The 16,920-nt window shown below is 44.7% G+C and overlaps 2 protein-coding genes across 2 annotated transcripts in view; both read right to left on the bottom strand.

Annotated features, from left to right (window-relative positions):
* The window catches only part of ALDOB (aldolase, fructose-bisphosphate B), a 166,936-nt gene that overhangs the window by 77,246 nt on the left and 72,770 nt on the right, over positions 1 to 16,920 (bottom strand). The gene's annotated exons all lie outside the window — the stretch shown is intronic.
* GRIN3A (glutamate ionotropic receptor NMDA type subunit 3A) overlaps positions 1 to 16,920 on the bottom strand; it is a 94,809-nt gene that overhangs the window by 8,006 nt on the left and 69,883 nt on the right. Inside the window, exons 6-7 of the mRNA XM_053371626.1 lie at positions 13,416 to 13,567; positions 849 to 1,013 (exon numbers count right to left, since the gene is read on the bottom strand). Of these exons, the coding sequence (XP_053227601.1) occupies positions 849 to 1,013; positions 13,416 to 13,567 (317 nt within the window). The remainder of the gene's footprint in view (positions 1 to 848; positions 1,014 to 13,415; positions 13,568 to 16,920) is intronic.

Here is a 16,920-nt window from a genome sequence, read left to right as displayed (position 1 = left end):
CGAGAACCAAGGTACCACTGTACTGAGCTGTTGGTGTATGACCCCCACTATTGTGATTCTCAGAGCAATCCCACCCATCCCATTTTCACCGATGCTGTATGGTTTGGGAAGAGACCACAGAAGATAGCCAGAACCTTTCTCATTTAGACAAGATGCTTAGAAAGTTGAAGTAATTTTGATCCTTTCTAGCATTTTAACATTTGTTTGTATGTATGTTTGTTTAATTTGTATACCGTCCTATACCCGCAGATCTCAGGGCGGTTCACAACATAAAATCACAAAATAAAAACACAAAATACATAATAAGAACAAGAACAAGAATTCCCCGGCTCCCCAACACATTTCAAAAGGGCATTGGATGTCAATCGGCTGAAGGCCTGGTTAAAGAGGAATGTTTTTGCCTGGTGCCTAAAGGTACATAATGAAGGCACTGGTCAAACCTCCCTGGGGAGAGCATTCCACAAACTGGGAGCCACTGCAGAGAAGGCCCCGTTCTTGTGATGCCATTCTCTGGACCCTCATGGAGTAGGCTCATTAAGAAGGGTCTCAGAAGATGATCTTAGGGTCTGGGTAGGTTCATATGTAAAGAGGAGGTCCCTGAGATACTGTGTTTTGAAGTATGGCTGTGATTCCCCTCCCCCATTTTCTTGTTTTGTCTTTTTGTAAACAGCTTTGAGGGTTTTCCCCACTCACTTAAGTAGTGTTAAATTTTTATGAAATAAAATAAATACAAATTAAAAAAATTAAACCTTTGCTTCTCTGGATGGAGGATATAGAGAGGTTACCCAAGGCAGTTTTGTGGTGTAATCCATTCAGAACAAGAGTGATTTAATACCAGGAGGACGTACCTGACTTGTATGGAGCCAGTATCTCAGCTTGGATTTCTTTTTGATTCGTGGGATCACCAGCCTGTATACGATGTGCTCTCCAATAGTAGTGAGAATTGACAAGCCAAACCCAATGCATAGCATCACAAAGAGTCCAGAAAAGTGCTTGATGCCCATCTGAAGTGTCTGTTAAGAAAACAAAGGAAGTTTGCAACATTAGAAAAACTGGAATAAGGATATAGTCTGGTTGATTTCCTTCTTGCTGGTTTAGTCCTTGCCTCACCCAGGTCTAATCAGACCAAAGACCCACGATTCACTGCTTCTGCGCACGTGCGTGACTTCATTTTGAGCGTCTGCGCATGCGCGAGTGGCGAAACCCAGAAGTAACCTGTTCCATTACTTCTGGGTCTCCGTGGGACGTATCCTGAAAGAACGTAACCTGAACCGAACGTAACAAGAGGTATGACTGTATAGGGAAGTTTTTAATGTTTGGTGTTTTATTATGCTTTTATGTTTGTTGGAAGCCTCCCAGAGTGGCTAGGGCAACCCAGTCCGATGGGCAGGGTACAAATAATAAAATCATCACAATCTTTTAAGCTCACTACCTTAGCCACAGGAAAAAAGGTAAATTTACCTTGTTTACCACCTAGTAACCCTTGTTAAGTACCTGACCAATTTGTAGCTATCTCTGGAGACAACCAGGGATTGCAAACAAAATGTATGACAATGCGATTAATACCAGCTTGATGCCCTTTTGTCCATTAGGACATTCTCCTCAATAAGTCCCCATGAAATACGTAAAACTTTGGTGTTTCTGCTATAATATTCTGTCTCGTGTTAATTAATGAGTGAAGGGTGCTATTGAATGACGCTCTCAAATTTGTCTTGACCAACCCTATGCAAAACAAATAGATGGGTTCCTAATGGAGGCATTTCAATGTATGGGTAGTTTTCGGTTAGTAGGTAGGTGTGCATCAGAACAAATATCTTTCTCTGTTCACAAAGGAGATGTCAAAACAAAGCGTGAGCGAAACAGCCGATAAATATGCTGTGACAGCTCTCTTGAAAGCCTACATTTCAGATGCACATTTAAATAAAAATAGAAGAAGAGGAGGCAAATATAATTACAGCAGCAGCAGAATTACAAACTGGCAATTTTCTTAGCTGTATATATCATAACACACACACACACATTTTGGGCAATCATAGAGCAAAATATGTATAAATTTCAATAAAGACAACAGAGCCTTGTGGCACCTTAAAGAACTGACCAAAGCAGAATAAAGTGGTATTATTCCATTCCTTGATCTGGACGCTATGTTGATGAAGCCTAGAATAGCATTAGCTGTTGTTTTGCTGCTGTATCACACTGTTAACTCATATCAAACTTAAGGTTTACCAAGACCTCTAGAACTTTTTCACGTGCATCGCTAACAAGGCAGGTGTCACCTGTTCTAAATTTTGGCATTGGATAATTCCTGCCTTAGGGCTTATCCATACACCTGTTTGTCCTGAGACTTCCCCCAGGAAAACCTTTCATTTAGTGCTGAATCAGAACAAAGGGATTACCATTTCTGTGGATTACCATTTGTTTCGATTTAGTGCTAAAGAGCTGGGGAAAGTGGCGGGTCAAAGGCAAACTTGCTTGGACCTGTGTCTAGAAAACACAGGGTGAGCAAAAAACAGCTTGGACCCATGTTTTCTATGTATGGGACAAGCAGAAAGTATGGATGACACCTGAGTATAGTACCTTACATTTGAAATTCATTTTGTTTATTAGTCTGCCCCCACCCCCCGTAATCAGCTCTGGTAAGTAGTCTAGCCACAGTCTCTTAAAACTAAATGCTCCCCAAATGCTATTGTTGTTATTAAAATGCATTACAAAATGCAATTCAGAGCATGACTGTGATGGAGGGAAAAGGATAAAAGCAAGCACAACAGCAACATCACCACAAGCCCAAAGAATGTGGCTAATACAACAGCAACAGCAGCAACAATTTTATTATTTGTACCCTGGGTTATCATGCCCAATTTGGCCCCAGGACTGAAAGAGCAGGTTCTTTCGATGGCACAGATAAGCTTCTCCAAGCTGAAAAAACCAGAATTGATCCAGCTCCAGGGTATGCCAATCTCAATAAAACTTTTTTTTGTTTTGTTTTCGTTTCACCCCCTTTCTTTTCTATATACCGCATCAGCGAAATCTAATCTTGCTCACTTGCTGAAGCAAGCTTTGTAATGAAAATGCACCACTGCAGAAAAGGTTTCAATATCATTCCCTTCCTATTCAGAACTGATAGCAAAAAAGTGTGGCATCTGTGCTTGATTAATTAAGTAACGAGCTTAATGATTCTAGTTACTTAATGGAGGGGGGGCCCTGATCAATTTCAATGAGCTGAGGCCAAATCAAAGTGAAGGTGGAATTCAAAGTGAAATATCCGAGTAGACCGGACACCTGTGGGGTTTGGGTTTTTCTTTCAGGGATTCCACTGTGAAAGTATTCCCTTTAAATGGGACCTTTGTAAAACTGGATGGCTTCTGGAAAATAGAAAATAGAAGACCTTGGAGGGTCTGAATGTACAGAGTTATGTGATTTAGAGAAAAGCGTCCAGACAGATCCTGCAGAGGTGCAAAAGTTGTCCTCTTCCATGCCTGAGTTGGGAAGAGGAGGAAGATGCAAAATGCCAAGAAAGGCTTGGAGTTCAGGCAGAGAACTGAGCCGCCCATTGAACAGTCAGCAAAGTCCGACTCCAGCGAAAGACTCAGCAAGACACTTTGTGATAGAAATGGGAAGTAAGGCCAGCTGAGGAGTTGCCAACGGTAGACATTTTGGCCTAGACATTTGCAAATTTCTTTGCAAAAATGTGTCTGTTAGGAGAAAACCAGGGCAAAATGCTGGTGAATTTTCAGGGTGTGTATGTGTGTGAATCTGTGGGATGTCACACATAGAAAGCAGTCAAGTACAACATTCCTAGAGTGGACATGAAAGGGGATGTTTGCTCCAGCCAGTCAGAACTTCCTGTGTCCTCCTGAGCTGGTACAAACTTCCTCTGCATGCGACTAGAGGCGGGGGGGGGGGTGACCTTGCCTGCTCAGGTAACAAAAAGACAAGGCACACTTCCTTCTTTTGGACTTCTTTTGGACTAACTTTTCCATCTTGTTTTCATCGTGTGAGCAGCAGTGACTGCCTGTGGGGTAGTTCCACATGTATATACTTTGTAACCTAAGTCTGCCTTCGGGGATCCATCTGTGAACTGAATGTGTGAGTAAACTTCTTTTATAATACTTTGCACAAGACTGTGTCGTGTCTATTCTTTTTAAGGGGGAGAAAAGGGGATTACCAGGAATCCTATATTGAGAAGCTTAAACAAGCTTGCAACAAGTTAACTGTTGTGCGTTTAAAGGGGAATGTTAAAACTCTGCTAAGTTATAGAACTTGCTGATGCAAGTTAGGAAGGATATTATAAAACAATATATCCTCTCCAGCCTCCTTGAACATTCCAACAGAATCATAGACTGGTGTAAAAATGTAGAGAACTAATATAGGAAAAAAGAGGAAGCAAGAGAAACTGAAATTGATAGATTTGCCCATTCCTTCCACAAACGTTGTGCAAAAAAAGCAGGGTGAAGGCACAATAAACAGGTCTCCTAGCCACAACCCCTGTGTTGTGGGAGGCATCTAGATGTTCCTTGGCCTGTACTCTACCCACAAGACTGTCATTTCCTAATAAAACTTAAATCGATCAAGCAGCTAATACATGATTAGGTGAAGCAGGCAAACAGCTCTGCCCAAGGAAAATAGCACCTTTCCCCCACAGAACAAGTTCAACTGTTTGGTTAAAAAAAAAATGTATGGGAAAGCAAAATCTAGAAATCAATTCACAGAATATTTCATCTGGGAATAAAGTGAAAATGCATTGTGTGTCTAAAAATGGGATATAACACCGCAGAGGTAGCAGTGAAAGCACAAAGATGGATATTTTGCTGTTTAAAAGGGTCATCACAATCAATATTTCACTTACAGATATGAGCAGGGTTGTGCCATTATTCTTTGCTGACACGTCCTTGTAGACCAGCCAAAAAATTCATTTAAAGAAGAAGAAAGATGCAAGGGGGAAACTGTATGGAACCTTGCACTGGTTATTACAAATATCCAGGTTCCCATTGTAGCATGTAGCAAGGGAGAAGATCCTCTTTACCAATTCTTTTAGCCCAGAGAGATTTGCAGTGGAGCCAGCAGAAATGCAGAGAATAGGCTGAGGGGATTGTTATGAGGCTTAGGCGGCAGTCCTGTGCCCACTTACCTGGGCGTAAGCCTCACTGAAATCAATGGGATTTACATCCAAGTAGACGTGTATAAGGGACATGTATGAGGGACGCGGGTAGCGGGAAGCCTATTTCCAGACCCCTTTGTAGGCTTTGCGCTTAGAAACCTAGTGGGGAGACCAAGATCCACTGGACTGTTAATGCTGTGAGCCCTTCAATCTTATACTCAGCCTAAATACAGTGGTACCTCGGGTTAAGAACTAAATTCGTTCTGAAGGTCCGTTCTTAAGCTGAAACTGTTCTTAACCTGAGGTACCACTTTAGCTAATGGGGTCTCCCATTGCCGCTGCAGAAAATTTCTGTTCTCATCCTGAAGCAAAGTTCTTAACCCAGGGTACTATTTCTGGGTTAGCGGAGTCTGTAACCTGAAGCATCTGTAACCTGAAGCGCCTGTAACCCGAGGTACCACTGTATATGTGCAAATAGAACCATACATCACCAAGGCACCACCGTCTCTAGTGACCTTTCTTGTAAGGAAATCAAACCTGAGGTATGCACTGGAATGCTTGAAATCTCTCACCACCTGGAGCAGGCTTCCTCAAACTTGGCCCTCCAGATGTTTTTGGCCTACAACTCCCATGACCCCTAGCTAGCAGGACCAGTGGTCAGGGATGATTGGAACTGTAGTCTCAAAACTTCTGGAGGGCCGAGTTTGAGGAAGTCTAGCCTGGAGACTGGGGAGCATATAACAAAGGTAAACAAGCCAATCCTAACATTTCCTTAAAAGGATTTACTGCTGAGACTAGACAATACATTTCCCATATGATCATCTCTCTCTCTCTCTCTCTCTCTCTCTCTCTCTCTCTCTCACACACACACACACACACACACACACACACAAATCTATATCTATCTATCTATCATCTATCTATCTATCTATCTATCTATCTATCTATCTATCTATCTATCTATCTATCTATCATCTATCTATCTATGAATAATATTGCAGATTCAAGTGGTAACAAGAATAGCACTATCACACAAGTGTGTGTGTTGTGTAACTGTGACTCTTCCACCTTATTTCCTCCTTTGCTAGGCCTCTGGGAACTGGACATGCAAACACAGCTTTCTCTTGACAAGTGTAAAGAAGGATGCAGCCTTGAGCTCGACAGATAAACTCAATATCCTGCCTTTTGCCTGCACAGATATCTCAGATGTAAGCGACAGTTATCTAATCTGCAGAATGATTTTTCAGCTAGGGTTATCTTCTGCTTTAACAGTTCACATCTCCTCTAGTATAAACTTAACATTTTGTTGTTGTTACATAGAATCATAGAATCATTGAATTGTAGTGTTGCAAGGAACCATGAGGACCATCTAGTCAACCCCCTGTGATGCAGGAATCTTTCAGGCTCAAACCCACAACCCTGAGATTAAGAGACTCATGCTCTACCGACTCAGCAAGGCTGGGAGAATATTTGAAGCCACTTCACCTCATGTTCCAGGGCCCATGGTCACTGGCCAAGATCTTCTGTTCTAAAAGGCTCATCACTTAGCAGGAGCGAGAGAAGCTTCTGCCTGAAACAATGGACAGCCTTGGCCAGTATATAATTCTAGGCTAAACGGATCAATGGTGTGACTCAGTAGAAACTCCCAAAACAGCGAATTTTTTTATGAGCCAATATATTGTGTTGGTACTTTATAAACAGTAGTAGAAGAAGAAGAAACACCATTCATGCTAGTTCAGTTTATTCTCTTTCTGCTGCCCATGCAGAAGGATGATATTTAGCTTCTGAGACTTGAAAATAAGTTGTCTAGATAATTTCCACCTGATGCTTTGTAACTGAAGAGCTCAACGGGGAGGTGCTTTTTGTCAGGATTGTGACTGGCGAGGGGAGGGGAGGGTGAAGCCTCCCTCCCCTCTGGTGTGTTGCTGCCCTGATGAAAATTGGTATTAAGTTTTTAAAAACCCTGAAACAGTTGTTAACAAAGCATTTAGCAGCACATGTAGTTTGATGCTCTTTGGCAGGGGTGTCTAATCTGTGGTCCTCCAGGACTTGCTGGGACTACAACTCCCATCATCCCTGATTTTTAACAAGGCTGGCTGGAACTCCAGCATCATCTTGGAGCCACCTCTGCTGTACAGACCAAAAGGATGCTGAAATCCTCTAGAATCAAAGATCACAATTCATGTAATTATGGTTACATTTAAAAAATACATAGAGGGCTGCAAAGCATGGTTCTTAAACAAGCAAGCAAGCAAGCAAGCAAAATGCATGCAATCCTTTACTTAAATTTAGAAACACAAAGATTGCTTTTCAGCATTCCTAATAGGCAATTTTGTGCAATGCCTCAAAGGCTCAACTAGATGTCTCTCTTCCAGTACAGATTAACTTCAGCTTTTGAGTGTCATCACACATTTACTCCATTGTGGTTTAACTTTTAATTCAATAGGAGGCTTCTAAATAAATGCCATTACATTTTTGCAGGAGTTGCCAAGAAGTGTTGCCCCCCCTCATTTAAACAACAACAACTTGACAGACTTTTCTTTCTGACCTTTTAGCTCCTTACAGGGGGGGAAAAGGAAGAAGAAGAAAGTTATATCGTTTTTTGCATTTCGCAGGCCAGCTTTTTCCTGGCAAAGGTACTGTTTCCTCTGTAAGTACCTTGATGCTAATGGACGGCAATTGCCTGTTGTTCCTTTTAATACAGTTTCATCCAAGAGGACAATATTCCAGAGTATGTAAAGGACCAAGAGGTCAGAGATTAAAGAGTTTGCTGGGTGCAGGTGTGCTGCCTTGAAAACTGGCATCCCCCCAATAACATTTTATTTAGGATGACACTGTTGTTGGAGAATGTGGAGTGCATCTTGCTTTCAAGAAACATCTCGAGATCAGCAGGTTGTCGGTATTAACCTACTCTGCTTAAAGCCTACTGATTTCTACACAGCTGCTGCCATGAGTGTTGAAGGGAAGACCACTCACTGCTGCAAGGCCCATTTCTACCTGGCCTAGGGGGCAGGGCCCACACTCACCCTGAACAGCTAAAAGAGGCTCCTGGGAGGCCACTCGGACATTGCCGGAGCAACTCTTGGGTTGGGGCAACTGGCTAAAATGCTTTAAATGTTTCTAATTTTGGTTCCTCTGTTTCATTTTTGTTGGGTTGGTGTTGGTTAAATGTTTAGTTGGGGTTGGTGGTTACTTTAATTTGGGTATAACTGTAAATTGTTTATTCTGATTATTATTGTTATGGATTTTTATTGATTTGTTTGTTGCTTGTATAGGATATCTTGTTTTTTATGTTTGGTGTTTTGTTGTGTTTTATATGTTGTAAGCCGGCCAGAGTTGCTGGGGAAACCCAGCTAGATGGGCGGGATATAAAATAATAATAATAATAATAATAATAATAATAATAATAATAATAATATAGCCCCATCTATTTTTCTGTGTTCTACAACATCCAGAGCTGGGGAACCACTGGCTCTCTAAATGTTGTTGGGCTCCAACTCCCATATACTCCAGCTAGCATAACTGCTAGTCAGGGATGAATTGGGGCATAGGCAAAGTGCCCATTCAACATGCCAGCGGAGTGTGCCAATGGAACAGAAAAACACCAGACAGTCCCAGGTAGGGTTAGTCCCTTTACTGATAATATAATGCAGCTTCACAGCTTATAGGTTGCATACAGTTGTAATATACAGTCTTTCCAGCAGTATGCAGTCTGGATCTAGACACATCCAAAAAATGTTTCTGAAAAACATATTATAAACCTCATCATGGGAAATCACATTGCTGAAAGACGTAATATCACAGCGGCATCTGGTGTCATGGCATTATAACGCATTTAAAATGCCTTTTCTTTTTCCACAGTCTCATTGCAGTGTTCCAAGACAGACTAGGCTCTGGCCAAGGCAGTAGTAGAGCATATGCCCTCACTGCCCAGGGCAGGCACGCTCCCAAGGGGTGCGGGGCACAGAGGGTGCCCTCCCAAGAACGGGATAGCTACTCGGGTGCATGGAGCAGTGCACATGCCCTGCAGCCAGGGGTGGAGCGAGCCACGGATGGCGTACATTTCGCCCGCAGCCCGCCTGCAACTTCCAAGCCTCCCCCAGCTGTCAAAACAAAGGGGGAAGGGGGGAGTGCTGCTGGCAAAGTGGCACAGCTCCTCCGTTCCCCCGACGACTCGGGGTAGGCTTGGGAGTCGCGGGCAGGCAGTGTTTCCAAATGTCACCCCCCTCAGCGAAGGCACCTGGGATGGTCCGCCCCCATCTCACCCCTTCCTCCGCCCCCTCGGCCAAGGGCAAGGGTCAAGAGCAAATTTGCTTCAAACACAAGTGCATTTATACTTCAGATTGTGCTGACTTGCTCTCAGATGCTTGCTTAACCAATTGCTGCTGCAGGACAAACACACTCGAAAATCAACCAAAACACCTAACTCAACCCTTTCTTGTCCTTTCTCTCTGCATGCGCCAACCCATATACATTAAACAGATGATGGGAGTTGGAGTGCAGCATCCTCTGTGGGACCACAGGTTCCCCTCTCTTGCAACATACAATCCAGTTTTGCAAGTTCACAAGCTGCGTATCTCTCAGCCCTAGAGATGAATCCTAAAGTTTCCTTCCCTTTTAAGGTGCCATTCCATCAAAAGGCAGCAGCGATTGTTCTCATAGTTCTCGCCACACATCACCATAATCCCCAAACTGTAAAATTGCTACGTTTGTATTAGCAGAGGGTGTTTATTTTCCCGGTGTTTTTCACCCCACTGTCCCTTGCATTAACAGTGATTTGTCCTACTTTTTGCCATGCTGAAGCACAATTATTCACTTTAGCATATGGCTTTGGATTAATGGAAGCAGCTACATTTTGCCATGGTAACTAATATGGCTGTAGCTCAGCAGCAGAGTGCACAGACAGCAAGCAAGAGGTCTCATGTTCAACGTGACATCTCCAAGTAGAGCTGGAAAGGCTCCAGCCAAAACTCTGGAGAGCCACCGCCACTCAGCATTGCCAATGAGCTGACTTTGCACAGGCCTGATGACTATTGGGCTGTGATAACGCAGAGGTGGGATTTTCCACTGCATTATGGAACTCATTCCCTGAAATATGAGAGGCCCCAGCTTTTGAAGATGGAAGAAGTGCCTATTCACCTAGACCAGTGTTTCCCAAACTTGGGTCTCCAGCTGTTTTTGGACTACAGTTCCCATTATCCCTGACCACTGGTCCTGATAGCTAGGGATGATGGGAGTTGCAGTCCAAAAACAGCTAGAGAGACCCAAGTTTCGGAAACACTGACCTAGAAATTTCTAAGGTTTCTCATCTCGAATCACCTGTTTTCAATTGCTCTACAGTGGTACCTCAGGTTAAGAACTTAATTCGTTCTGGAGGTCTGTTCTTAACCTGAAACTGTTCTTAACCTGAAGCACCACTTTAGCTAATGGGGCCTCCCGCTGCCACTGTGCTGCCATTGCACAATTTCTGTTCTCATCCTGAAGCAAAGTTCTTAACCTGAGGTACAATTTCTGGGTTAGCGGAGTCTGTAACCTGAAGCTTCTGTAACCCGAGGTACCACTGTATTGTCTTAATGCTGCTACTTTAATGTGCATCTTAATAGTGGATGCTTATATTGCAACGTTTGCACAACTTCTTATACTTTGTCGACCATGTGGCTGCTTTGCTTACACAAACCCCACAGCAGCATGGGTTCACAGCCACTGAAAAGTGTCACCCAGACCACTGTGTGGCTGCATGTTGAAAGGAATCAGTAGAGTAAATCTTTGGCATTTGACTGGCTTACATTGGTCCTCTGTATTCATCCTGCTGCAGCTTCCAAAACCACCTGGGTGTGTCAGGGATTGGCTGGATGAGGAGGAGTGGTGGAAGCTGCCCGACCCAGAGCCCCCTCAGGGAAAGCACAGAGGGAGAGAATTTGGATCCTGGCTCCTGTGATGAGAAACTGGCCACACCCCAGAGGAGGGGAGGAGCTGGGAGGTAATGGAGGCTGAAAGCTTGAAGGATGACAAAGAGGAAACAGGTAGGTGCCCCAGTACAGGACAGGGACAGGAATCAGACTTGGCAGCTCCACCACAGAGCCACCTGGACAGATTCTGTGCTGACAGCCTGCAAGTCCCTGCTCCCCACCCCGCTCCCAGAACAAGGCATCTATTGCATGTTACTGAGCAGAGAGCCAGGCAGAAACAAAGAGGGTCCCTTGGGGCTCACCATCGACAGAGGGAGGGGCCTGACACAGAGGGCTAAGGAGTGAAGGGGGAGCTACAAGCCAGTCCAGGCAACTGCTTCATTAAGACAGGAGCAACCCTTAGAAGTCTCCTTGTGTTCTCTGTTCTGCTTCCTTTATAAATGAACTAACTCTAAGTTAGCCGGTGTTTCACTGACTTTCTCTGATCTGCAAACGACCTGTTCTCCTTGTCGGCTCCCTGACAATGTGTCACTTAACCGTACATCATACAGTGATACCTCGGTTTAAGAACAGCCCTGTTTATGAACTATTCGGTTACGAACTCCGCAAAACCGGAAGTAGTATCCCAGTTTGTGAACTTTACCTCAGTCTAAGAATGGAAGCCGAACGGTGGAAGGGCACTGGTGGCAGGAGGTCTCATTAGGGAAAGCGTGCCTCGGTTTAAGAATGGTTTCGGTTTAAGAACGGACTTCTGGAACGGATTAAGTTTGTAAACCGAGGTACCACTGTATTAGCATTTTACCAAAGTCCTGCTCAGAGGCTTGTCGTATTATTTCTCTCTCCACCAGTTCTAATAGTCATTGTTATTCAGACCTCCAAACACAAATACAAAGGACAGGAGCCCACCTACATGAACAGCTACCTCTATTCACTCTGTTTTGCTCCCTTGACACCTTTTTAAAACCCCCCTGTAATTTCTGTATTTTTTGTTTGGTTTTATTCTTTAATTCTCAAGAAGCACACATGGTTTGCTTTTCGCGCAGGGCAGCGAGAGCAATTGCTGCTCATTTATGGTCAGTACTTAGAGCTGGACCATGAAGAAGGCTGATCGCCGAAGAATGGATGCTTTTGAATTATGGTGCTGGAGGAGACTCTTGAGAGTCCCATGGACTGCAAGAAGATCAAACCTCTCCATTCTGAAGGAAATCAGCCCTGAGTGCTCACTGGAAGGACAGATCCTGAAGCTGAGGCTCCAATACTTTGGCCACCTCATGAGAAGAGAAGACTCGCTGGAAAAGACCCTGATGTTGGGAAAGATGGAGGGCACAAGGAGAAGGGGACGACAGAGGACGAGATGGTTGGATAGTGTCTTCGAAGCTACAAACATGAGTCTGAACAAACTGCAGGAGGCAGTGGAAGACAGGAGTGCCTGGCGTGCTCTGGTCCATGGGGTCACGAAGAGTCGGACACGACTAAACAACTAAACAACAACAACAACAACTTAGAGGGAGCCACCGTTGAACCTTGGTGCATTGAGGTTTGGGATTTAGCAATACTGGAAAAGCTGATTCAAGAAGGCCTGATTGCTTAAGGGGCAAATTCAACATGACAAGGTTTCACAATACATGGTTTTCTTTTATTAAATTTCCAACAGGACACAAGGAGTTCAGAAAAAGTTCCTTTGCAGTACACATTTCTGTGGAATGAACATGTATTGTTGCTCTGGTGGATACCTTGACAGGTTAACAGAACATCTATACAAGAAACATTTGGCCTGGGGTAAAAGCCAGGAGAAATATAACTGTTAGATGGTTGCGTCTCTCCCCACTTTACTTTGTATTATTTTATTTCCTTCTAAAGAAAAGGAAAATCTTTTTTTAAAAGAAACACACCACATGATCACATTGCAGCTGCCTTTGCATGCTAATCCCACACACTTCTTGGAATAACTCTGCAAACAGCACTCTTTACATCAATGAGAGGCAGAGGAAGCTGCTTGGGCTCCTGGGACGGTGTGCCCAGGATTGGGGTGAGCTGCCCATAGGGGGGTCTCTGGAGTCTGCCTGCCTCCTCCCACTCAGCTGCCCTATAGCTGGGGGGAGGCAGTGGGCGGACCGTTTGGGCAGCACAGAGCCTGAGCGAATCCAAGCCACTGTGTCTCTCCCAGGAGAGATGTGTGGCTCAGGCGCAGAGTGCCATCTGGCATTTTGTCACCCCCCTCAGTGGTGACACCTGGGACGGACCACATCCCCCCTTCCTCCACTCCTGACATCAACACCAATTATCTTTTAATTTCCCCCCTTGTTGCATGCCATGTACTGAGTATGTGTGCGTACATGTAAGTAAGAATCTGAGCCAAGAGAAAAACAAGGATGCTGTCGGTTGGGTAACTATGAAACGTCTCTTACCTCAGTCACAGCAAAGCTTCTTTTCCCACACGGTACAACCTTGTACCACTTGTCATGCAAGACATCCATGAAGCCGTGGGACTTATACTGGCTTATCAGTTCAGAAATATTTGAGGTTAGTGGAGAGTTTGGAGGAAGGCCAATACCATACCCTATGGAAAGACAAAGCACAGTGCAATTAGAGAGGCACAAACTTGGAAGACATCTCACGAGGTCACCCTTGTCCATTGTTTGCCATGATGACCATAATAATAATACCCACATTTTCCTGAGTACTCTTCAGCTTGCTTATATATTCCATGAACAGTGGATGTTGCCAGCTGGATGTCCAAACTGAATTAGGACTAATCCAATTTAAAATTCAGTGTCTATCCAGGGGTCTCCTGAGAACAATTGATTGGCTGCACAGCTGAATGTGGGTTGCTGTTTTTCTTATAACGAAGCAAAGGTTCCTCTCCTTCCCCCAGATCATTAATTAAGGCTTTATTTGTCTATTAGTATCTTCATTTTGGCAATAAAAGTCCAATAACAGATGCTGGTTAGCCAATCATCATACCTTCAAAATGTCAACAAATTTGCTTCTCCCACTTTCTCACATCAGCTGTGGGGGGAGGGGGGAAAGCATAACTTATTTGTCCTTCCTGATCCACTCCAAACAGATAATATGCAAGGAATATTAACCCTAACCCTAACCTACCATGGAGGGACGTGGGCGGCACTGTGGGTTAAACCACAGAGCCTAGGACTTGCTGATCAGAAGGTCAGCGGTTCGAATCCCCGTGACGCGGTGAGCTCCCGTTGCTTGGTCCCTGCTCCTGCCAACCTAGCAGTTCGAAAGCACATCAAAGTGCAAGTAGATAAATAGGTACCGCTCCGGCGGGAAGGTAAACGGCGTTTCCGTGCACTGCTCTGGTTCGCCAGAAGTGGCTCAGTCATGCTGGCCACATGACCCGGAAGCTGTACGCCGGCTCCCTTGGCCAATAAAGCGAGATGAGTGCCGCAACCCCAGAGTCGGCCACGACTGGACCTAATGGTCAGGGGTCCCTTTACCTTTACCTTTAACCTACCTTGTAGAATGAAGGTAAAGTACCTCCCCCCCCCCCGTTCCACAGAATAATGTTTTAAAATATAAATGTTAACAAATATATGCATATGTATTTATTCAGTTCCCTGGAATGCTGTGTGGTGCTTGGGATATAGTTTTGTGACTGGCGAACAATCAACAAAATTCTATACCTCCCCCATCGTGGACCCCCAGTTCTAAACACACTATAATTCTATTATGCGAAATAGGTCGCTTGAAGATGAAATGTCTCCACTATTGTATGAGGGTTTTCCACCCTAATTTGCTTTGTTCAATTTTGATGTTCCTTGTCAACTGGCCAGATTCAAGGATCTCTCTGTGAGCCACAAGAATAAGTGATAGCTATTGGCAAATGTGGAGGCTTTTCAAGGTCACATAAGTAATAATGAGGTAACCCAAACGGGGAGCTCATCAGAACCGCAAGACTGAAGCTGTTTCCACCAGAGCAGTCACAATCTCCTCTAGTACTTCTTCAGATTTTGTTGTGATTTGCAGACAATACATCTGTTATTGTGCACAAATGTGAATGTGTGCGTGCATGTACACCCACACACCATGTGGATTCTTTGTCCCCCATCCCCCCCGTGTATACACATAAGTTCATTTGTCTCTTCATCTACTGACAAGCTGGATACAGACAAGGAAAATGCTGTCATAATGACTGATGGGGGTGTTTGCAGAGGGTTTGTATAATGCAGAGGTGGCCAACTCCCAAGAGTCTGCGATCTATTCACAAAGATAAAAGCTGACAGTGATCAACCCCATTTTGGGGGGTTCAGGTCAACGTTGAGGTTTTTTTAGGGGAGCCAAGGTTCTTGAGCTTCTTGGGGGGGGGAACCGGTGATCTATCACTGATCTACCACAGATGTCCAGTGATCTACCGGTAGATCACAATCTACCTTTTGGATGTGCCTGGTATAATGCATAGCAAACCTCTGGTTCCTTTGCATCTAGAGACATTTTGAACCTCGGATCCCAGTCAGTGTGCGTTGGGTTCCCCCCACTCCATCACAGCCCCAAAGCGTAGCACTTTACGTTTCCCTCAGATGGAAATGATAACTGTTCACCTATCTTGGAACAGAGGCAATGGCTTGCGCCAAAGATTGGGGAAGCGTTGCATACATGACATGTGACGTCGCATCACAACGGTTGGGAGGAGGCAGAAGCAGAGCTGGACACAGTGCCAGAAGCTCCTCCTCTCAGGTGCTCAGCCTCCTCCTCCTGCCATTGGGGGGCCGCCTCCCCACCAAAAAATATCGGGGGGCACATGAGCCCAGCCCTTAGGAGATGGCACCCTTGTCTTGCAGAAGGTAATGGGGAGTACTTGGAATGGAAGCTTGACCAGCTCCTTCTCTCATCAGAAACCAGCCATTGTGAATCATGGCTGCTTCCATCCTCTCAGCCCCAAGGCGGATTCTATTCCTTGGTCACACTAAAGGGCAACAGAGTTCTGGGAACTACTGCAATGCACTCTATGTGGGACTACCTTTGAAGGTGACCCAGAAACTACAACTAATCCAGAATGCGGCAGCTAGGCTGGTGACTGGGAGCGGCCGCCAAGACCACATAACACCGGTCCTGAAAGAGGCCCCCAGCACATTTCCAGGCACAATTCAAAGTGTGGGTGCTGACCTTTAAAGCCCTAAACGGCCTCGGCCCAGTATACCTTGTTGTAAACAAAAATCTGCCCTTTTCCCCTTATGGGGTATCCAAGAGCCCATATAGAGTCCTTACGTAGGTTCCTTATTGGTAGGAGAAAATAACAGAGGCCAACCAGAGAATATTGAGAAGCAAAGCAGCTAGTAAGCCTGATCTTTATTGATCTGTTGCAACAGGGTCCTCACTCACCATACGCCGGAGGGAGGAGGAACCCAGAACAATGGCACGCAAGGCAAAGGAACGTCTCCACTCCTATCGTTCAGCCTGGACACTGAGGTCCAGCTCTGAGGGCCTTCTGCCAGTTCCCTCACTGCGAGAAGTGAGGTTATAGGGAACCAGGCAGAGGGCCTTCTTGGTAGTGGCGCCCGCCCTGTGGAATGCCCTCCCATCAGATGTCAAGGAAATAAACAACTATCTGACTTTTAGAAGACAGCTGAAGGCAGCCCTTCAGGGAAGTTTTAAATACCGGTACCTGGTGTTTTATTGTATTTTTAATATTTTGTTGGAAGCCACCCAGAGTGGCTGGGGAAACCCAGCCAGATGGGCGGGGTATAAACAAATTATTATTATTATTATTATTATTATTATTATTATTATTATTACTGGAAAGTGGGGCAGAATATTGGAAACTATTTCTAGTAAGATGTAGATCTCTTTGCATGTATGTATGTGGAGGGGGATGCTTGTGGTTTGCCTTGTCATAAACTGGATGTACAATAACTATGCTACATTGCTTCCCACTAACTATGCATGTGAGTCCTG

Source organism: Podarcis raffonei, chromosome 17 (assembly GCF_027172205.1).
Source record: "Podarcis raffonei isolate rPodRaf1 chromosome 17, rPodRaf1.pri, whole genome shotgun sequence".
In the NCBI taxonomy this organism is placed as follows: Eukaryota; Metazoa; Chordata; class Lepidosauria; order Squamata; family Lacertidae; genus Podarcis; species Podarcis raffonei.
This window is presented reverse-complemented; position numbering and strand designations above follow the sequence as displayed.